Here is a 22,100-nt window from a genome sequence, read left to right on the forward strand (position 1 = left end):
GCAGTCAGCCATGTCCCTCCTCCCCAGACACTGTGCGCTGCACCACAGCTGCCCATCTGGCCCTGCTGGTGCCCAAGAACATCGCCTTCTACCCCAGCAACCATGAGCGCTACCTGGAGGGCCACATTGATGTATGGTGGATCGTGCACGATGGTGGCATGCTCATGCTTTTGCCCTTCCTGCTCCGCCAGCATAAGGTGGGTTGGGCAAATGGGCATGGGGGAGTGGCTGGCCACTCGGAGTATCAGGTGTGATTGAATCAGCCCCTTGCTCCTTTGCCACAGGTTTGGAGGAAGTGCCGGATGCGAATCTTCACAGTGGCCCAGATGGATGACAATAGCATCCAGATGAAGAAGGATTTGGCCATCTTCCTCTACCACCTCCGCCTTGAGGCAGAGGTGGAGGTGGTGGAGATGGTGAGCTGCCCTTCCCCAGCCTAGCCCTGACAATGTGGAGGACCATGCAGTCCAATCCTCACAGCTTCCCCTCTCCCCAGCATAACAGCGACATATCTGCCTACACCTACGAACGCACACTGATGATGGAACAGCGGTCCCAGATGCTGCGGCAGATGCGGCTGACCAAGACTGAGCGGGAGCGAGAAGTCAGTGGTTGCTTTGGTTCAGGTTGGAGGCGGGTGGCAGAAGCAGGCCTCTGGAGACACTATTAGGTGGGGGCATAAGAAAGACTCACCCTAAGCCTCATTGTGGTGTACACCTTTAATCCTAGCCCTCTTGAGAGGCTGAAGTAGGAAGAGAAAGGGAGAGACTGAGAGATTGAGATTAAGATTGAGAAAAGGAGAAAGGGGGGAAAGGAAAAAGAATGACTCACCCTAGCCCCTCCTGAGCCAGTGCTTATTTCCTGGAGGCAGAGTGGTTATGACCCACCAGCCAGGACCCCCTTTTCCCAGGGGCCCTCGGCTACCTGCTCTGATTGTCCCCAGGCACAACTGGTCAAGGATAGGCACTCAGCTTTGCGTCTGGAAAGCCTGTACTCAGACGAGGAAGACGAGTCTGCAGCAGGGGCTGACAAGATCCAAATGACATGGACCCGAGACAAGCACATGACTGAGCCCTGGGACCCCAGCCATGCCCCTGACAACTTCCGGGAGCTGGTGCATATTAAGCCGTGAGTGCAGTAAAATCAGACTCAGCTACACTGGGGTCTCAGGTAGATGCAAGGAGGGTTCAGACAGGCTGTGTGGGAGGCCTCCTTGCTAGATGGTTTCCATTGATCAGATGCATTACCTACAGGGACCAGTCCAATGTGCGACGCATGCACACTGCTGTAAAGCTCAATGAAGTCATTGTCACACGATCCCACGATGCCCGCCTGGTCCTACTGAACATGCCTGGCCCACCCAAAAACAGCGAGGGTGATGAGAACTGTATCCCTTTTTTGGAGAGGCAGACAGTGGGGGATGGACAACTTAAAGTCAGGTCAAGTTCCCTGGCTTCCTCTGGGTGGGGGTGGCCTGGTTGCCCCTTGGTCTTGCTGTTGCCTCCTTGACCTGATGCCCTGCAGACATGGAGTTCCTTGAGGTGCTGACTGAGGGCCTTGAGCGGGTGTTGTTGGTGCGTGGCGGTGGCCGTGAAGTCATCACCATCTACTCCTGAGCCCAGTGTAGTCTTGTGACCTGGAGTGGGGGTGTCCAGGGCAACAGCTCTCCTCCCCCAGCACTTACTTGCCAGCTCTGCTTCACCCAGCCTTGCCTTGGACCGGCTTTGCTAGGTCTCCCGGAAAACCAGGCCTGGGCCTGGCAATGGAGATGGATCTGATGTCCTGTAGGACCCTGGGAGGTTTGGGGATTGACTTGGCCTCCGGGACCCCAGTAGTCTTGCCCTGCTAGAGAAGACTGGTAGGGGCTAATGTGGAGTTTGGAGGCCCAGCCCGGCCCTGCAACACTATTTATTGTATATTTATTGTTTGTATGTCACCATCAGAGAGAAGGGAAAGGCAGTAAGGGAGGGGGTCAAGCCCAGCCTGCCTGCAGGAAGACCTGGCTTGGGCTATTGTGTACAGGGACCCCCACCAAGCCAAGCAGAATGGATCTGGCTGAGCTGAGGCCTGACTTTTTTCAATAAAACATTGTGTACTTCTGGGCCTCCTGCTGCCCTGGCTGTTTCCTCTGGCGCCAAGGGAAGAAGGCAGAACTGAACCCAGGCCCAGAGCCGGCTCCCTGAGGCTGTGCCCCTTCCTGGCAATGGCCACCCCCATTGACCAGGCTGTCCCTCCCACCAGCCCTGGGGCCCCTCCCACTCTCATACCAGATAAGGCCAGCCCAAGGCTGCTTCATCTGGAGTAGGCACTGGGCTGGAATGGGGCCGCCCGGCTCCCCATGGCAATGGGTGCTGCTGCTACTGCTGCTCCCCCCTGCTTCCCCTTTCTGGCTCCTCAATGTGCTCTTCCCCCCGCACACCACGCCTAAGGCTGAACTCAGTAACCACACACGGCCAGTCATCCTCGGTAAGCCCCCACCAGGCCCCTGATGCACCAGCTGGGGAGCCTGGAGCCCTAGCCCTGGGCAGCAGACACTGCCAAGGCTCTGCCCTTGCATTAGCCCTGGTGCCTGCCCCACTATGGGGAGGGACCAAGGACTCTCCTGCAGAGAAATTATCCTTTCGTTTACCACACTTTTCTGTGTCTCCGGATTGTCTATTCCAGGAGGGCAAGACAGGGTACGGGGGTACCTGATGTCTTGGCTAGGACATTACAAGCTGTAGTCAGCAGTGGCCACATTAGACTCTGGGTCAAGCCCCACCACTTCTTCCTTGGCCCCTACCCCACCAAAAACAAGATGCCCAGCCCAAGGCCGGGCAGCAGGAGAAGCCCATGAAAGCCTGCCCCCTGCTCTAGGCCCAGCCCCCACAACACCAAACCTTGGACTTTGGCAATAATAGAAAGCCAGGCTGGATGTTTGCTTTGTGGGGTTAGTGGTCAGTGGCCTTAGCTCCTGCACCTTCCCTGCCTATGGGGAGCTTGGGCTTTGGGCTACTAAGGTGAGGGGGAGGGGTGGGAGAGGAAGGGGGTGTGATCAGGAGAGGATACATGTTGTTAATGCCTGGGAGTTGAGGGTGAGGGAGGTGGAAGGGTGGGATCATGGTGGGGAAACCAAGGAGTCCAGAGTGAGAGCCGGTGCCCACAGTGCCTGGCTGCCTGGGGAATCAGCTAGAAGCCAAGCTGGATAAACCGGATGTGGTGAACTGGATGTGCTACCGCAAGACAGAGGACTTCTTTACCATCTGGCTGGATCTCAATATGTTTCTACCCTTTGGGGTGGACTGCTGGATTGATAATACCAGGTATGTGCTATTTGCTTTTCCCAGCCTCACATTGCCCCTTGGCTACTGGCTGCTGAATGTCCTAATACCCCCAGGGTTGTCTACAACCGAAGTTCTGGACGTGTGTCTAATGCCCCTGGTGTAGAGATCCGTGTCCCTGGCTTTGGCAAGACCTACTCTGTTGAGTACTTGGACAGCAACAAGCTAGCAGGTGTGTAGACTGGAAGAAAGGCTAGGGGCTCTGGGCCGTGATGAGCCAGCAGGGTTGGCTTGCAGGTGTCATAACCAGAGCTCCATTGCTTCTGCCTCCAGGTTACATGCACACCCTGGTACAGAATCTGGTCAACAATGGGTATGTGCGGGATGAGACAGTGCGGGCTGCCCCCTATGACTGGCGCCTGGAGCCCAGTAAGTGTCCAGGTGATGGACCTGGGGCAAGGCAAGTGGTCCCTGAATCTACTGCCCTGACCCATCATCCACCCCCCTGCAGGCCAGCAGGAGGAGTACTACCAGAAGCTGGCCAGGCTCGTGGAGGAGATGTATGCTGCTTATGGGAAGCCTGTCTTCCTCATTGGGCACAGCCTTGGCTGCCTTCAATTACTCTATTTTTTGCTGCGTCAGCCCCAGTCATGGAAGGACCACTTCATTGATGGCTTCATCTCACTTGGGGCTCCCTGGGGCGGTTCTACCAAGCCAATGCTGGTTTTGGCCACAGGTAAGAGGGCCTCTGATCACCTGTGACCTGTGAGTGGTGGGGGTAAAATAAAGCAACCATGGAGCTGGCATCTGGGGCTTTTAGTTACCACTCCTGGGTATGCCTGCTGTCATTAGTTCCCCAAGAACAATAGCCTTGGCAGGGCCATTAGGATGGTCCCTCCCAAAGTCTGTATAGTAATGACAAAGAAGAAGTAAACAGGAAGTGAATCCCAGCAATCTGACTCAACAGTTTGTTCCTTGTGGTCCCAGGTCCTGTCCACTTTCAGCTACCTTTTGCTCCCAGGAGCCCCTGTGCCCAGGCATTTGCCTTATTGAGGACAGATCCTCCACAGCCAGGGGTAGACCCAGGAGCCCTTCCTGCCCTTCCTGCCCTTCCCTGAGGGGTAGATTGGAGACCCAGCAGACACAGATACCACCTGTTGAGAACCCACTGTATGCTGGACCCAGCCAGCCTTGGTTTTCCCCCTAGAAGCTCACACTCAGGTGATAAAAACACAGAATACACCAGTTAAGTGGAGGGCCATCTTTTTTCATCCTTCCCCAAACAATCCTGTGGCCCCTGTGCAGCATAGGCCTTACACAGAGCCTGAGAAAGAAAAGCCAGCAACCCCCACACCATTCACACAGCCCATCCTCAGGAAGCATCCCCCACCACCACCTTGAGGCCCTACAGATCTGTCTTATAGAGATACCATAATTCATGGCTTTTCATTTAATAAGCACACATTGAGCACCTACTGAAAACCATGCCTGCTCTAGTCTTAGCAAGCTAATTCAGGCCAGGGACAATCCTGAGCATCCAACTGAGCTTAGACTAGGGGCAAATTGTGGGCCAGAGGTAGCCAGGCCCAGCTTCCTGTCCTACCTTGCTCTGTGTTCACAGGTAACAACCAAGGCATCCCGCTCATGTCCAGCATCAAGCTGAGAGAGGAACAGCGAATAACGACGACTTCCCCCTGGATGTTTCCCTCCTACCAGGTGTGGCCTGAGGGCCATGTGTTCATTTCCACACCAAGCTTCAACTACACAGGCCGTGACTTCCAGCGCTTCTTTGCTGACCTGCATTTTGAGGATGGCTGGTACATGTGGCTACAGTCACGTGACCTGCTGGCAGGCCTCCCAGCACCTGGTGTGGAAGTATACTGTCTATACGGTGTGGGGCTATCTACCCCCAGCACCTACATCTATGACCACGGCTTCCCCTACTCAGACCCCGTGAATGTGATTTATGAAGACGGTGATGACACAGTGGCCACACGCAGCAGTGAGCTCTGTGGCCTCTGGCAGGGCCGCCAACCACAGTCTGTATACTTGCTGCCCATGAATGGGACACAGCACCTCAATATGGTGTTCAGCAACCAGACACTGGAGTACATCAATGCCATCCTACTGGGTGCCTACCGCCAGGGCACCCCTGCACCCCCAACTGCCAGCCCAGGGCCCCTGCCCCCTGAATAAAAGACCTTTCCTGCTGTAAGCCCTGTCTGTTAAGAAGGAGGTACTGTTGGGGTCCCCACATCTAGGATTCGTGCATCAGGCCCAGGGCTCAGGAACATGAGGCAAGATAGGCCCTGCTAAGGCCTGAGATTGCGCTGGATCCTGGGATGTGTGGCTTCCCATTCTGGTTAAGCTGCTCAGGCAGCCTGCTTCTGTGCAGGATGTAGGCACTGGAGTTGGCTGTACCCACAGCTGTAGTTTGGGGACACAAAGGATGATCTGAGCTGTTTGTCCCAGCTCCTCATGGCCCTTTGAAAAGTGCTGGGTGGGTAGCAGATGTACAAGTGCAGAATCTAGGGGCTGAGGGTGTAGCCCAGTGAATACAAAGCCCTGTATTCCACCCCCAGCACCAAAAAACTAAGTTTAGCCAAGTGTGGTGGCACATGCCTATGATCTCAGCACTTGAGGGGGCTGAGACAGGAAGATCACCGAGAGTTCAAGGCCAGCCTGGACTACATAGCTAGACCCTGTCTCAAAAAACAAAGTTTAGAATCTGGAGGAGTTGGGCTTAATGGCACATACCAGTAATGCTAGCATTCTGTAGAGGCTGAGGCAAAAGGATTGGTGTGAGTTTGAGGCCAGCCTGGGCCACAAAAGGAATGTAAAGTCGGCCTGAACTATATAGGGAGACCCTGTCTCAAAACAAAAACAAACAAAAAAATCCAGGGCAGTGACAGCTATTAATCAGATCATTCTATAATGGTTTTATTTATAGTGTTGAGGCTGAAACCCAGGGCCTCATGCATGCTAGGCAAGTGCTGTACCACTGAGCTACACCTGCAGTGTACAGTACCCCCTTGAGAGGGGAAAAGGGAAAATGGAAGGACCAGCATCACTGTGGCTGAGGACTGAGCTTTATTGTTTGAGGTTTCCAGGAGGGCGCAGAGGCAAAAAAGGCAGGAATTGGAAGAAGGGTGAAAAGGACAAACGTCAACCAGGTCTGATACATTGAGAGGCAGTAACGCCAACAGAGACCTAGCCACAGGCTCCACTTCAGTGCACTGACACCTGAGGCTGGAGTTGGGGTTAGGGTAAGAATGGCCAGAGGGGAAAGAGCTGTCGTCCCCCTGTTCCAGATACGGGGTTCAGGGAATGGCATGAAGGGTTGGCAGAGGACATCACCCCCTTTCCAAGCTACCTCGGACCACAGGTGAAAGTGAAAGAAAACGCAAAAAACGGCCTCTGGAGGGGAGTGGATGCGAAAGCGAAAGCAAGCTCAGCTTCAGCTATAAAGCCCTACAGAAGCTGAGGCTGAGGCTTTTCTGTTGCCTGAACCCAGTCATCCGAATGACCCATCGGCCCTGCCTGACGCTAGATGCTGAAGCCTGCGCTGGCGCCCCAAGGGGGCTTCTGCTTCGAGAGCTGTCAGAGGTGAAAGGGGGTTGGGGTGTCCCGATCTGCCTGGGCTATGCCATGGGCCTTCTTTTTCCGCCTGGGGATACAAGAAGCCTGTGTTAAAATTTGAGTTGTTGGGCCGGGGATTTAGCTCAGTAGTTCTGCCACCTGCTGCGCAAGCGCAAGGACCCGAGTTCGATCCCCGGTACCCCCGCCCAAAAAAGATTTAAATTGTAGGTTTACCTGGGAGATTTGGAAGATCAGGGAGATTGGGACGGGTTAGACGGTTGGAGAATGCGACAGGGGCCTTGGAAGCCGAACTGAAACCTGAACCACCCTCCTCCCTTTCTAGAAATGCATCCTTGGAACGCGCCTTTCCGGGGCTCCGGGCCCCTCATGCACGCAAGACTGGGACCACTATTGCGGGCCTGGTGTTCCGAGTGAGCAGGGGCTTGGTACTGGGGGACTAGAGGAACAGCCGAGGTGGGAGGAACAGATGGGCACTAAGCGGCCCCTCCCCGTCCACAGGACGGTGTCATCCTGGGAGCAGATACGCGCGCCACTGACGATATGGTCGTAGCAGACAAGAACTGCGAGAAGATTCACTACATCGCCCCCAAAATCTAGTGAGAATCCCCAAGCCCAGTTCCTGCATGCAAGAAACAACCACCCCCTCGATCCCACCCCAGGCCCCGCACTTCCTAGCCCTGCCCACACCCATTCTCCCTTGGCCCTCAGCTGTTGTGGGGCTGGAGTAGCCGCGGATGCTGAGATGACCACGCGGATGGCGTCGTCTAACATGGAGCTACACGCACTGTCCACGGGCCGCGAGCCTCGCGTAGCCACGGTCACCCGGATCCTCCGCCAGACTCTGTTCCGGTGTGATAGCCAGACTAAATGACCCTGGGAGGGGAATTGCGGGGAAGGAGCTGTTAGGAGGGAAAGTAGAAAGGGAGACTGTGACGGGCCAGTCAAGAGGAAGAGGCCGGCCTAAGAGCTGAACAACAGGAAAGGGTGATGTCATCGCGGGCCGCCAAACCATGGGAAGGGGCAGGGCTCCAGTCCAGGGTTGGCGGCGCCGGGGCGGGGCCTGGATCCACCTTTTAGATAACCACGCCCCCTGCAAACAGGTTCCAAGGCCACGTGGCAGCGTCCCTGATTGTGGGTGGCATAGACCCGATGGGACCGCAGCTGTATGGCTTGCATCCCCACGGGTCCTACACCCGCCTGCCCTTCACGGCGCAGGGTACTTCCGCCTCTTCTTCACAGACCCTGGCCAACAACCCTTAGCCTCACGTTTGTCCCCCAGACTAGGCGGCCACAACTGACCTCAGATGCCCCTCCTGCTTGCAGGATCTGGGCAGGATGCGGCCCTGGCTGTGCTGGAGGACCGGTTCCGGCCTAACATGACAGTGAGCAATCTCTGTCCCCTACTACATGGTCACTGGTGGGAAAGCACCCGGGAGCTAAGGAAGTGCAGAGGGACCCTGGCCCAGTATGCAAGGCAGGGAAGGAAAGGAAGGAGGAGGAAGGAGAGAAGGGACGACTGAGTGGAGGGAAGGTGGAGTGTAGTCCTCACAGTACCAAAGCTTCCAGGGCAGATGTTGAAGTTCACAGAGGCTCATTAGGAGCCAAGAGAAGAGAAGTGTGGTGTGTCCTGTATGAGGCCCAAAGTCTGGACTTTGGAGAGGGATGAAGATGGGTGACTATGTGGCTTTCAGAGATGGCCAAGACCCAGAGATAAATGCAGTGAGCCAGAGGTTGGGAACCAAGACAAGACTGGGTGGTTGGGCAGACTTCTGGAAAGGGGGCCACAGTGTAGGTGACTAAGTTTGTGCAGAGGAAAGTGAGTGGAGGGAACATAGGGTCTTGGGAGGGAGGCAGGCAGAGACCTGGGGAGGAAAGTTGGGGTGGAGGGGCAGAGAAGAGGTTGAGCGCAGACAAAAGGTACAGTCTTAAGGGGGGGGGGGTGCTGGGGATTTAGCTTAGTGGTTCCGCCACCTGCCTCGCAAGCTCAAGGTCCCAAGTTCAATACCCGGTACCTCCCCCCAAAAAAAGGTAGAGTCTTGGCTTCAAGATTAACAAAGGATGCCAGGCATGGTGGCCTATGCCTGTAATCCCAACACTTGGGAGGCTGAGGCAGGAGAATTGCTTCGAGTTCAAGACCAGCCTGAACTATATAGCGAGACCCTGTCTCAAAAAAAAAAAAATTAACTAAGGTCCGAGGCTGGAGCCTGAGGTAACACCAGAGGGTCCATTACACCTCACATGCACATCATTTCAGCTGGAGGCTGCGCAGGGGCTGCTGGTGGAAGCCATCACCGCAGGGATCCTGGGTGACCTAGGTTCTGGGGGCAGCGTAGATGCATGTGTGATCACTGCAATGGGCTCCAAGCTGCTTCGGACTCTGAGCTCACCTACAGACCCTGTGGAGAGGTGGGAGCAGGGGAAAGGGGGAACCATAGGGAAAATGGGGCCATAGCTGGGGACAGAAATAGGGGGCTGCAAAAAGACAAGTCACATAGTGAAAGGCTCCCCCTCCCCTTTCCCAGGCTTGGCCATTACCGATTGTCACCTGGAACCACAGCAATCCTGACCCAGATGGTGAAGCCACTGAACCTGGACCTCCTGGAGGAAACTGTTCAGGCCATGGAGGTGGAGTGAAGTCACCTGAGGCTTTAGAACTCCAAATGAGTGAAATAAACCTGGAAAACACAAACACCTAAACAGATGGCTAGATTATTTTATATCTTGGATGGAGTAGGGCAGGCTGCCAGCAGGGCTCTGTAGCTAAATCACCTGTCACCTAATCACCAATCACCTCCTGAATCCAACATAATAACCAGGATTGCAGGGTCAAGGTAGACAGCTTTCATCCTGTCTCCCATCGAAAACTTCATCTGACTCCATGCCAGCTCCCCCCAACACTCCCCTTCCTTGTTCTTACCCTCTAGTCCACTGTTGTAAATCCCATAAGGTCCGTGGGCAGCCCAGTCCCAGAGCTTTTCTTCATTCATCAGTGCAAGTGACCCAGGACAAAGCCCACACATCTCACAGTCAGGCCTGCCCTGAGGGCTAATGTGCTGATAGAGGAGCTGCTCCCTAACTCCAAGGGCAAGTTTCCACCGAGTGTTCTGCACTCCTACCTCACCTTTACCTGTGACACCCCTCAGATGACCAGACCCACCTGAGCCATTTAGACAAAGCTGGGCTTTGTCTGAACATGCTGGGCCATGATTAGGCAGGTCAACTCATTTTTCTGGCTGACAGGTATTATAGGACTCATGAGAGGATAAGACATTTATCCAAGAAACTTGCTGAGCAGCCACTGAGTGACTGAGCTCCACTGGGGCTTCAGAACTGTTAGGGAGAGGGCCGGGATTTAGCTCAGTGGTTCTGCCACCTGCTTTGTAAGGGAAGGTCCTGAGTTCAATCCCCGGTACCAAAAAAAAAAAAAAAAACTGTTAGGGAGAGTCTACCCACCTTTAGGGAGGGTCTACTCCAGGCTGGATCGCCCTGGGCCCCTGATTATGATCATCTATCATCCATGCCTCTATACACCATTCACTCATCTCACTTTTGGAGTAAGGTATTTTGTTTTGTTTTGAGATAGGGTCTCACTTATAGGGCAGGCTGGCCTTGAACTCACTGTGTAGCCCAGGTTAGCCTTGAACTCACAGTGATCCACCTGCCTCAACCTCCCAAGGGCTGAGATTACAGGTGTCTGCCACCACGCCTGGCTCGGACTAAGGTGTTTCTGAGTCAGTAGAGCCCCACCCCCCTAGTAGGAGACCAGCCAACTCACCTGTTGTAACTTTGGTATACAATACATTTACATTTATCATTGGGTGTTTGTACCTGAACATGATGTATCTTAGTTCTTATTTTTTTCCCCATTATCTATGCACCCTTCACCCCCACCACCTTTCCTTATTTACACAGATTTTTTTTTTTTTTTCTTTCTCATACTTTTTCCTTTCCTTTCTTCCCTTTCCCCTTCCCCTCCCGCCACCCCTCCACCTTTGGACCTTTTCCTATTTCAAATTATCAATTATTCGTTTTAATCATTTTCATCCTTATTTACACTTTCAGTTTCTCACTCACCTGTTGTCACTTTGGAGAGTGTCTTTTCTCAGTTCAAGCTCAGCCTGGAGCTGTAGACACTAGGGCAAGCTGTTCAGATGTTTGATGGCTGTCACCCTGCAACCTCAGTACAGAGTGCCATTCACTGAGGGCTCAGCTCACACTTAGCGAAGAATGTGGGGTTCAGAGCCAGACATGAGGGTTTGTGTCCCACCCTACTTCACAATGGAAGAGTCACTATCTCTGAGAAAACCTGTGTTCCAAATTCATGAATCCCCAAGATGATGTGTTAGGATTAGCAACTAGCCAGAACCTCCACCCGCTAGCCTTTCACAGAAGACTGGGTGCACCTGGTGGTTCCTCCGCCACTCTTGGATTCTGAGCAGTATTCTCTGAGAGCCCAATGTGCCTGATAGCCTTAGAAGACTTCCTTGATGCCAGTCACCAGGTTGACATTGCAGACCTAATGTAACTATATCTCCTTGATACCCAGTATCTAGCACTTAGGGTATGAGGTAATTCAGGGAGCCAATCAGATGCCAGGATTTGGGGGCGGTGGAGGTGAGAACCTCACACCTGGGCTGTCTGTTAAGAACAGATGTACGTCAGGGGAACTTGGCCTAAAGAGACTCCTCCTGAGTGGAGTATGGGAAGGGGCTAAGCCTACACAGCTGGCCTGGGACTTTGTCCCAAGGACAAGGATGCCCATAAATAAAGCCAGACCCAGCAGTTACCCTAATACCTGCCACAATGCTACTGCTCAGCCTAACCTTTACCTTGGTTCTCCTAGGCTCCTCCTGGGGTGAGTGGGTCAAAATTAGCCCTGAATGAACAGCCTGGTGCAACTCAGCTCCCAGCACCAGCCAGGGAAGAGAACAGTCTGGCTGGAAGGGAAGCAGCTGAACAGCATCAAAACGGAAAAAGGATGTGCCAGAGCAGAGAAGCAGGAAAGGGTCTGTGGGGCTATGAAGGGCCAAAAGGTAGACAGGGGCCTGTCTCACAAAAGGGAAAGGAGCTTGAGGGAGACCTTAGGAAGTTGAGCTGTGAAAATGGGTGCTTAGTTTAGAAAGAGCTCTCTGGCTGCATGAAGGGTATGAACTGTTCAGGGGTAGAGAGGAAGGAGACTCACAGGAGTCAAATAGAAAAGTGGCCTGGGTTGAAGGGCAGGAGTGCAGTCGAGGAACTGTAGGGGCTAGGTTGGAGAGATGTTGGAGGATGGGTAAGATTTGGGGGGAGGCTGGATGTGGTAAATGGGCTAAATGTGACAGCTGTGGTGGCCCATTAGGTACTGGGAACAGAGCTAGTGTAAAGCACTCAATTTGTTTTTTGGGGGGTTTTTTTGGTAGTGGGGATCGAACTCAGGTCCTTGCGCTTGCGCAGCAGGCGGCAAAACCACTGAGCTAAATCCCTGGCCCGAAAACACTCAATTTGGATACTGCTGGGGGCATAGCCTGGGGGCACCCAGGAGGAGGTGGGGAGGAGTGGGCTGGGGTATGGATCCTCATCAGCCCAATGGCCAGGCTGTGGCGTTCCTGCCATCAGACCAGCACTGAGCTTCAGCCAGAGGATTGTCAACGGGGAGAATGCAGCATCAGGCTCCTGGCCCTGGCAAGTGTCCCTGCAGGTACATGCACCCTAAGGGCAGGGCAAGGGTCCTAGGTGCTTCATGCCTACTGTTGCCTGAGTCTTCCCATCTCTCTAACCCTTGATCCCAGGACAGAAACGGCTTCCACTTCTGTGGTGGTTCTCTCATCAGCACGAATTGGGTGGTCACTGCTGCCCACTGCCAAGTTAGGTGAGTGTGCATTCTGTGTGCGTTGCTCAGCCTACCTCTTCCCACCTCCTTCCCAAAGATGCCCCCTTCTTGTTCTGCACTGAGTGGCTGTCCAACGCCACTCTCACTGAAGTCCTGGCAGCCACTCTGTCGTCCTGGGCGAGTATGATCTATCATCCAACGCTGAGCCTGTGCAGGTGCGGTCCATCTCAAAGGTGAGTGCTTGGCTACATATGTGGGATGGCATGCAGGCATGCCCTGGCTCACCCACCTCACCAACTCTGGGTGCCTGTGCCCACCTTGGTCCTATATTATCCCTTTCCTGGCCCCATAGGCCATTACACACCCAAGCTGGAACCCCACCACTCTGAACAATGACCTGACGCTCCTGAAGCTTGCCTCACCAGTCCAGTATACAGCACGCATCTCACCTGTCTGCCTGGCTTCCTCAAATGAAGCACTCTATGATGGCCTCAAGTGTGTCACCACTGGCTGGGGCCGCCTCAGTGGCGTGGGTAGGAACTCAGGCCTGAGCTGGGGGAGTGGGTAATAAGCTCTGAGCCAGTCTGACTATCTCTTCCGGGCCCACAGGCAATGTGACACCAGCACGCCTCCAACAGGCAGTTCTGCCCCTGGTCACTGTGAATCAGTGCCGACAATATTGGGGCTCACAAATCACTGCCTCCATGGTCTGTGCAGGTGCCTCAGGTGTCTCCTCATGCCAGGTGAGCACAGGCACCACCTCTGCACTGGCCACAGCTTATCCCCCCTAACCTGCCAGGCTGACCTCTCCCCTCTTTTACCCCATCAGGGTGACTCGGGAGGCCCTCTTGTCTGCCAGAAAGGGAGCACATGGGTGCTTATTGGTGTTGTCTCCTGGGGGACTGATAACTGCAATGTGCAAGCACCTGCTATCTACACTCGGGTTAGCAAGTTCAACAGCTGGATTAACCAGGTCATAGCCTCCAACTGAGCCTACTACAGGCTTTCTCCCCCATCCCAACCTAATAAAGACCCCCAACCTCTGTCCTCTTGTGTACCCTTGTCTTTCTCCTGGCTCACGGAAAAGGAGAAGCTCTTGGAGGTCCTACCCACCCCCACTTAAACTTTATCTTCTTTTTTTTTTTTTTTTTTGGTACCGGGGATCGAACTCCGGTCCTTGGGCTTTCGAGGCAGGCAACGGAACCACTGGGCTAAATCCCCGGCCCTAAACTTTATCTTCTGACCCAGAGGGGCTGAGAGGTCAGGATCTTCCTACAGTAGCCATCTCAGATGGAGCCCCATCCTTCCTCCTCTGGGGCAATCCCTTGGTCCCAAGACATAGAGCTAGGGCTGTTGGAGTGAATAGGCAGCCGTCCCTGGGGAGGGCAGCCTGTTTATTGAATACAGAGGATACATTTACAAACTGAGTACACAAAATAAATAACTGCACATTCTCCATCCAGGGTCCATGGGATGAAGGCCCAAGACTCCAAATTTTCTTGTCCTACTCTTTGGACCAGGCCTACCCTGGGCAAGAGAGGAAATAAATCCCCAGGGCTTCAGGACCCTAGAGATATTTGGGAAAGTGGCAGAAAATTCTGAGGCTGTGGGGCTTGGCCTTTCCATTCCCTCTTGCCCAGAACAGTAGGGATAGAGGAGGGGTGTATAAGGCACAGTCAGCTTGGCACAGAGTGGTCTCTTTGGTTTGGTACCCACTGGAGGTGGCACATACAGAAAGAGGAGAATGTGACCCAAGGCTGCCCACTGCGAACAGCTGAGTGGGTGCCAAACTCTCCCAGCTAGCAGGGCCCTAGGTAAGGCAGAGGCTCGGCCCTGCCCCCTTCTTACCCACTGAAAGCAGCTGTGGAGGGAGAAGCCTTGGGCTTCAGCATGGTTGGTGGTGGCGGCGGCACGGAGACACCATGACAGCCACTGGTACAATTCTGGCTCAGGCCTCTGGGAAAGGAGCCCCCAAACCCTCCCACACACCTTCCACAAGGGCTCCCTCTAGCCTGAGACTCGATGGGGCCCAACTGGAAGGTTAATGCTATGAAAGGAAGTGGGCACAGGGTGGAAAGGACAAGGGCAGTTCTCTCAGCAAGGCCAGTACCCCAGGCACCCAGGGTTCAGAGACAGGTCACACAGTATGGCTAAGTTCCAGGGAAAGGTGCACAGAAGCTGAGAAAGGTAGCTGAGCAGTCCAGGACCCTCTTGCAAAGCAGCAGCTCCTTTCTTTTCACTTCCTTTTGGAAGACTGGGTATGCAATATGGAGATCCATTGCTCACCTCTGGCTGCCTATTCCCAGGCCAGACAGAAGGTGGCGCCTTCGGAAAGTTGCAGAGGAGGGCAAAGTGGCACTGAAGGGAAGAGGCAATGAGTAGTCAGTGCCAAAAAATGGCACTAGAGCTGACAATGAGATCCTAAGGGGGAACCCTCTGCCTTGGCCCAGGTGCCCCCATTCCTCAGGTAGCAGCAGTAGGGCTCCCTTTAACCCCTACAGTTGGGAAGGAGGCACCCAGGGAATGAAATGGGCATCCAAGGGGAGAGGGAGGCAATGGAAGTCTCTGCAAAGAAGAAACTGAGAGTGGTAAAAGAAACTTTCTCAGTTCAATTGGAGCTGGGGTGGGCCTACACCACCAAGGCTAAGGTCCATGCCATGGCACTGCTTCTGGAGGTCCTGGCAAGTCTTGGGGTCAGGAGGGGTCTCTGGCAGCACCACAAAGCAAGACAGATTTTGGATGGTAGATAGGGGCTTCGATCTAACCAGAAGCTCTTGGTCCAGTCAAGGCACCTGGGTCCTACAGTCTTTGACTAAGCCAAAGTTAGGCCTGCCACTGGAGCCTAATCTTAAAGATTAGAATGGCAAAGAATGTGGGGAGCTAGGGAGGAAGGCTCTGTGGATGAAAGGAGTGTCAGAAGTAACTGTTCCAAAGGGTCTTGGGCCATAGGACACCCTCTACCCAGTACTGCAGGCCCCTTTGGTCTGAGGAAGAGCCAAAGGATGAGCAAGACAATGAAAGCTAGGACCTGTCCCTCCCCCTAACTCATACAGAGCAGCTTCCCACCAAAAAAGGTATCAGTGCCAGGCCAGGCTCTCAGATAAGGGGTTCTCAGCCTCCTGGGCCATCTCCACTACATCATACCAAACCCAGACCCATTGTGAACAGGGGCTGCTGAAGGCACAGAGAAGGTGCTGGGGGTCAGGTATTCTCCACATACCACTAGCCATGAGGCCTATTTCAAAAGAGGGTATTGGGCCCAGATGGCACAGAAGAGCACAGCCAAGCTGGGACCACAGCATGTCTGTGCCACAGCTGGCGGCTCAGCCATTGTACTGCTGCTGATATCGCAGGTTGAGCTCCCGCAGTTCCCGCTCCCGCACACGGCGCGACTTGTTGGAGCGTGTGGAGCGGCTGGAACGTGTAGACTGGGCAGACTTGGTGCTTTGGCAGCGTGAGGAGGCACGCTTGAGGAGGTTCTGGGAGATAGAGCGGTGCAGATTCTTCATAGATGAAGAAGCTGCCATGCTCACCACCCATGGGTGCCTCAAGGCCTGCAGTGCAGTCATTCGGGCTCCAGGGTCCACAGTCAGCAGGCGGTCAATGAAATCCTTGGCCAGATTGGATATACTAGGCCAGGGCTAGAGGACAAAGACAAATATTAGAATGACAGCACCTAAAACCACTCTCATTATCTAGATGATGCTGCCACCATAGCACTGGCACCCATGTAGCATCCTGGGCCTCCCCTATGCACCCAACACTGGCCCAGGCTGCTGAGCAGGAGCTGCTCTCTAGTGATGAGATGTAAGACAAGGAAGAAAAGAACCTGTCTTCTTTCCTAGGGAGCTCTTTTAAGCACTCTGAAGCCTTTTAAGTACTCACAGCCTAACTGAGACTGAAGACCCCCAACCTTCCTGAAGACTACCATAACTCAGGGAGATCTTAATAAGGACCCAAACTTTCCCATCACATCTTGAGTCAGACTTAAGTTCCAATCCATGGATGCCCAGACCAGGCCCCTTAGAGGGGAATTTTGTAGTCCCAGCCACGAGGAGAAAAGGAAACAATTCAGAGCATCTAGATTTCTCAATCTGCTGATAGAACAGGGATTCTCCAGGCCAGACAGAAACCACAGTCCTTCTCAGGAGTAAAAATAAAGTTGGACTCACAAGCGAGGAACCTGAACACAGATGGATCAGAGGCTTCCCCACTTCACATGCACACCCAGCCAAACCATGGAACCCCGTAGCTTCCAACCAGTCTGAGGCAGTCCTAGAAGGGCCTCTCACCAGACCTCCCCTATGGACTTAAGCATCTCCATCTTCAGACAGGCACAGGCTCACACCAGGCACCAACCCCTGCTGCTTGTCAAGCACCCAGCCCGTCAGTACCAGAGAGCCAGACTGATCCACCCCTTCTGTTCCCCCAGACTCTCGCCTCGTCAATTACTGTGTATGTGTGGCTGTGTGCAGAATGCTGATAGACTAATTTGTCTGAGGACCAGCCCAGTTCTTTCTGGCAGCCCCAGCACTCCCCATGTTTGAAGGGCTGGGAGCAGTGGTGCCAGGATGGAGTAGGGTGGCTCCCCAAGCCAATGTGATCCTGACCAATGGCCTCCAGCATACCCCTTGTGCACTAACAAACTTGCAGAGGGAAGTCAAGGCAGGCTGAACACAGGGAGGTGGTCCTCATTTACCCTGCTGACAGTAAGACAGGGTTTAAGTTGACCTCCAGAATAGCAGCTCCTTGAAGCGCCTCCAAGGCCTCCAACAGGGCTCAGAAAAGCAAGGGCTTCTATACTCTCCCATAGCCATACTTCAGGCTTCAAGTCCAATTTAGCACCTCCTAAAAATGCATTCAACCACCACAGCCCAACTCACATACTTCCCCAACACACTTGGCCTCTGGAGCTTAAGTATGTCTATCAGCCTATGACTGCTTGTGAGCATGAGAAAAAGGAAAATGATAAACAGTCATGTTCTTTAGTTTCCATAGCTCTAATTGCTTGCCCTGGTGAAGGATACAACTCTGGCCTCAGTATATATACTGGGGGCCAGACCAGGGATACACATGTGCCTCAAGTGACAGATGGGACAGGTCCCAAAGACTACCTGGTTAGTCTCCCAGAGATTTTTACCTACTTCTGGACTCATATGGAGCATGGGGCCTAGCAGGAAATATTGAGGTCAACTGACTTTGCCTCTTAGACGCTCAGGCCTGTGCTCTGGGATCAGAGGACAGCTTGTATACCCAGTGTCTTAATTACTTTTCTCGTTGAGACAAAATACCTGATACTTAAAGTTAAAAAAGGAAAGGTTTATTTCAGCTCACAGTTTGTAGAGGCTTCAGTTCATAGTCAGCTGGCTCCAAGGCAGGATAGCATGGCAGAGGGACATCAAAGAGGAGAAATAGTCCATGGTATGGCAGAGTAGGCAGAAGGCAGCAAAGCAGGGAAGTAGCAAGTGATGAGGTAGCAAACCAGCAGCAATAGCCCTCTTTCTGTTCCTTATATTCCATCTAGGCCCTAAGGGCCCCACCCAGGGTGGGGCACTCTTAATCCCAGCATCACACACCCTAGAACCAGCCACCTCTGAAAAGCCCCACCTCTGAGCATGACACCTAGATACAAACCACAAAACCAGGTCCCCATCTACACTATCCCCAAGTCTCTGGAGCTGTGTAGGTGAGGGGCTGGGTACTGCTGTGGGAGGAGGATATCACTTTTATTCTGACTCTGACCATCAAGCTGGTTACTTTTCTTCCAAGTCCAGGGAACCCTTGCAGTTAGGGTATCTATTTCTGATGTGTAACAGCAAAGAGCGGAAAGGAGGCAAAAACTCCCATGAGCATTTCCTCACCAACTTCACCCCTTCCTCCCACTTCTGCTGTATCAAAGCCATTCCTCAGCAGTGGAGTCCTGATCTCCCAGTGGAGGCAAAGGCACCCAAATGAAAGGCATTCTGCTCCACCTCAGAGGACTTGTCTCCCTCCTCCCTGTTCCCTCTACTTGCCGTAGCTCTAATATCACAGGGATCTGGTAAGAACATTTTCTAAGCCACTAGTGGTGTTCTCACCTTGAGCACAAGAGCTAAGGGAACAAAGAAAGGAGCCAGCTCTCCAACCAAGCTGCTTCTTTCTTGCAGAGAGAAGGAAGCTACTTCTTTCTGTGAGGGGGTGCAGCAAACCCTACTCACAGGCTGCCCTAACTTTCCTCTGGCAGTAGGCTAACCACCAGCAAGTTAGGACATGAATGAAAGATCCAGGTCTCTTCTGAATGGCATCTGGGTGATAGATTAAAGTGTAAGACGGAGGAGCCAGGGATGTAGCCCAGTGGTAGAGTGTCTGCCTCACATGTGCCAGGCCCTGGGTTCATTCCCCAGCACTGTATAGAGGGGAAAAAAGGTAAAATATGTATGAGGCTGCAAGCACAGCAACATGCATTCTAATTGTACCTTCTCTGTGCAAAAGGAGAGAAATCACAGCTCCTCACTTTTATCTGAAGGGTCAGTGCAATGAATTCTAAGTCTCTCCCAGACCATAATGTCCTAGGATCTAAGAACACAGATGTTCTAAAAAACATTTTTTCTCCTCTCTTGGCTACATGTGAGCCACAGAGCACACCATCTGACATTTCAGCAGACCTCCTGACCTCCATTAGCTCTTTTGGTTAGGGGAGCTCTAGGAGGAAGAACAGGATCTCACTAAGTTGCCCAGGCTGGCCTCAATATTGCAAGCCTCCTGACTTAGCCTCTCTGGTAGCAGGGATAACAGCTGTTCCCCACTATACCTGGCTCCGAAAATGCAGCCTCACCACAGAACTGCCAGGGAAAGGAGGGGAGGGATGAAGTTGGGCTTCACTACCATGACTCAGTTCTTCCCTCAGCTTTGTCTCAAGATGTATTTTTTTATTTTCAGCTCCAATATTCTTACTCTCAAAGGCCTCCTTTCTGTATGTATGTGGGCCTACATGAGAGCAGAGAAAAGGTCACAGAGAAAATTCTGGGAAATGGAGTTTTAGGTTTACTAAGGACAGCAGAACTCTCAGTATGTCAAAGACAGTATACTCTAATACTGCCCATCAGGATAAGCATTTTGAAAAATTCAGCAGGATTAGACACTGGGTAGCAGTAAAGCCAGCATCCCCTCCTCTGGTCAAGATATTCACTGAGATGAAGATACTCATTGAGAGAGGGGTTGGGGAGGGCCTGAGGAGAAAAAGAAGGAAGAGAATTATTTTCGGTTTGGTTCAGTTTTTTGATATAAGGTCTTGCTATGTTGTTCAGGCTGGCCTTGAACTCACTATGTAGCCCAGGCTGGCCCAGACAATTCTCCTTCCTCAGTCTCCTGAGTATGAGGATTAGACAATGGGCTTTAAAAAGAGGTAGGGCTGCCGGGGACTTAGCTCAGTGGTTTCGCTGCCTGCTGCGTAAGCGCAAGGACCCGAGTTTGATCCCCAGTATAAAAACAAAAAAAAAAGAGGTAGGGCTGAGGGTATAGCCTAGTGGCAAGGCCTTGTCTAATTTAGCATGTATGAGCCCCTGGGTTCCATCTTTAGCAGTACATACACACACACACATACACACAAAAAACGATTTTAAAAATATGAGAAAAGACATGGTAACCTAAAGGTTAGTAAGGCCGTGTTCTGAGACAAATAACAAAATGCAATCTTGTGCCCCACTTGTACCTACCCAGAGCCCCTGAGGTGAAGGGGAAAGACTAAAGAAGGAGTAGGCACAGCTCAAAGAGCCACAGACTGCTGCTTGCTCGGTTTGTAATTAGGAGGATGTCAGTAGCCTGTGCCAGCAACTTAGCAGTGTCTGCTTTTGCCAAGGTCCTGGGGCAAGGCTGTGGATCAGGAAGACAGCTACATCATGATCTTTAATTTCCATTTAAGGCTTCTGTTGAGGCCAGCTAGTTTCCAAGACTCAACCTGGATCTTGTTTTGTTTTGTTTTAAACTTTCCTCCAACTCTATAAAGTCTGGAGTCCCAGTGGTGGTCACAGTCATACTATGGTCTCTGTCCCTTAAGGTTTGTGTCCTTTAGGACCCCAGGCACAAAAGGCATGGTTCAGAGCCTACTCTTGGTCAACTGAAGATGGCAGAATGAGTGAAGAAATGAACGTGACTTAGCCTTCTGCTACAAGCCAGCTAGCCATACTGAAGCAGAGCTGAGTTGTAGGCACCATGTGTGCACTGGGAGACAGATGACCTGAGGCACATCAGGCATGAAGAAGGGTGACCTTATATGATGGAAGGACTAACTGGGGCAGGAGCGTGTGGAAAGGCACAGCCATTGGGGATGGTTGGACCAGATCATTATTAACCATTTCATCCAATAGAGAGTTGGCTCCCACCTCAGTGTGGGGCAGAGGGGAGGAACGTGGAAGGCCATGAGCAATATGAAGAGGTCAGAATGTGGGAGAGACAATAGCCTGGCAGTTCTCAGAGGAACTCAAGGGCCTAGAAGTGAGAGAGCCTGTGAGAGGGCAGTGCTATCTAGGTGGAGACAGGCAGTGAAAAGAGCAGGAGAAGGAGGGGGGGATAGATGACAACCCTTTTTATTGGACAGGTCTCAAGGGCTGGGGGTGGAAAATGACAGTGATGAAAGGCAGCTCTGACCTGGAATGACCGAGCTGCTGAGGGGGTCAGAGGAAGGGCTTTCTGTAGGAAAGGCTGAATGCAGCAGTGTGGGTGGATGGCATCTGCTTCTGCCACCACAGAGAGATCGTGCTCCCTGGGGTGTGTGTAACCAGGGCAGCCAAAACAGAAGAATGCCTAGAGGATGGGACTCTGGGGAGACTAGTGATGGCCCAGAGTTGGCAAATGAGGGGGCTCTGTTCCTCTCCACTCAGAGACTGCCTCCTGCCCCAACATGGAGAGAGTTATTCCTGCCCTCCTCAGAATCTCTAACCAAAGGCAGGTCTACAACCACAGTGACCAGTGAGAGTCTGCTGCCACAGCCAGTGACCCAATCCATGCCACCTCCCAGTGACCAGTCAGGGATCCAGTCTGAGGGCATCTGCTCTAGTGAAGGAGAGAGGCTCTACCTTTTAAAACTCAAAGCTTTTGCTATTCCAGAACTAAAACCCTTCTCTTTATTTCTAATGACAAAAAAGTAGTTGGCTGCTTAATTGCAGAACATATCCAATGGGGCTACAGAGTCACAGAAGAGAAACTTCCCGTTATTGGGTCAGAAGAAGAAAAAGTCAGATTTGAAAGGCAAAAAGCTTGGTGCTGCTCAACATTACCAGAGCCTGCAATATGTGGGATCAGCCGGATATGGGTGTTCAGCATGATGCGCCGCCAGAAGATAGTATCTCGTATGATCAAATGCCTGAGGAGTAACTTTATATATGGCTCATATTTGAGTAAAGAAGAAATTGCTTTCTCAGATCCCACTCCTGATGGAAAACTGTTTGCAACAC

At 52.7% G+C, this 22,100-nt stretch overlaps 5 protein-coding genes across 11 annotated transcripts in view; 4 read left to right on the top strand and 1 right to left on the bottom strand.

Moving 5' to 3' along the window:
- Slc12a4 (solute carrier family 12 member 4) overlaps positions 1-2,103 on the top strand; it is a 23,418-nt gene extending 21,315 nt beyond the window's left edge. For all 5 annotated transcript variants that reach the window (XM_004842997.3, XM_004842992.3, XM_087205121.1 and 2 more), the window contains 6 exons: positions 28-197; positions 285-416; positions 497-604; positions 944-1,128; positions 1,254-1,387; positions 1,525-2,103. In XM_004842997.3, coding sequence (XP_004843054.1) covers positions 28-197; positions 285-416; positions 497-604; positions 944-1,128; positions 1,254-1,387; positions 1,525-1,616 — 821 coding nt within the window. In that variant the 3' untranslated portion in view covers positions 1,617-2,103. The remainder of the gene's footprint in view (positions 1-27; positions 198-284; positions 417-496; positions 605-943; positions 1,129-1,253; positions 1,388-1,524) is intronic.
- Positions 27-22,100, bottom strand: part of Pskh1 (protein serine kinase H1) — a 48,915-nt gene continuing 26,841 nt past the window's right edge. For both annotated transcript variants that reach the window (XM_087205126.1, XM_004843001.4), the window contains one exon: positions 27-16,310. In XM_087205126.1, coding sequence (XP_087061252.1) covers positions 16,300-16,310 — 11 coding nt within the window. In that variant the 3' untranslated portion in view covers positions 27-16,299. The remainder of the gene's footprint in view (positions 16,311-22,100) is intronic.
- Positions 2,286-5,475, top strand: Lcat (lecithin-cholesterol acyltransferase). Of its 2 annotated transcripts, XM_004842998.4 has the most exons (6): positions 2,286-2,466; positions 3,146-3,302; positions 3,377-3,492; positions 3,594-3,689; positions 3,772-3,996; positions 4,882-5,475. In XM_004842998.4, exons 1-6 carry the CDS (start codon positions 2,319-2,321, stop codon positions 5,454-5,456), a joined length of 1,317 nt encoding a protein of 438 aa, XP_004843055.1. In that variant the 5' UTR covers positions 2,286-2,318; the 3' UTR covers positions 5,457-5,475. The 2 variants fall into 2 exon arrangements, with proteins under 2 accessions (XP_004843055.1, XP_021112488.1); XM_021256829.2 differs by lacking the exon at positions 3,146-3,302 and having other exon boundaries at positions 2,315-2,466; positions 3,327-3,492.
- Positions 6,690-9,557, top strand: Psmb10 (proteasome 20S subunit beta 10). Its single transcript, XM_004842999.4, has 8 exons — positions 6,690-6,866; positions 7,183-7,270; positions 7,359-7,456; positions 7,569-7,709; positions 7,961-8,076; positions 8,184-8,242; positions 9,115-9,266; positions 9,383-9,557. The coding sequence occupies exons 1-8, from the start codon at positions 6,811-6,813 to the stop codon at positions 9,492-9,494; spliced, it is 822 nt and encodes a 273-aa protein (XP_004843056.1). The 5' UTR covers positions 6,690-6,810; the 3' UTR covers positions 9,495-9,557.
- Ctrl (chymotrypsin like) lies at positions 11,664-13,660 on the top strand. Its single transcript, XM_004843000.3, has 7 exons — positions 11,664-11,715; positions 12,434-12,537; positions 12,629-12,708; positions 12,821-12,902; positions 13,022-13,202; positions 13,279-13,412; positions 13,499-13,660. Exons 1-7 carry the CDS (start codon positions 11,664-11,666, stop codon positions 13,658-13,660), a joined length of 795 nt encoding a protein of 264 aa, XP_004843057.1.

Source organism: Heterocephalus glaber, unplaced genomic scaffold, assembly GCF_053883595.1.
Source record: "Heterocephalus glaber isolate CG9 unplaced genomic scaffold, H.glaber_assembly_v1.0 deba00000071, whole genome shotgun sequence".
NCBI lineage: Eukaryota > Metazoa > Chordata > Mammalia > Rodentia > Bathyergidae > Heterocephalus > Heterocephalus glaber.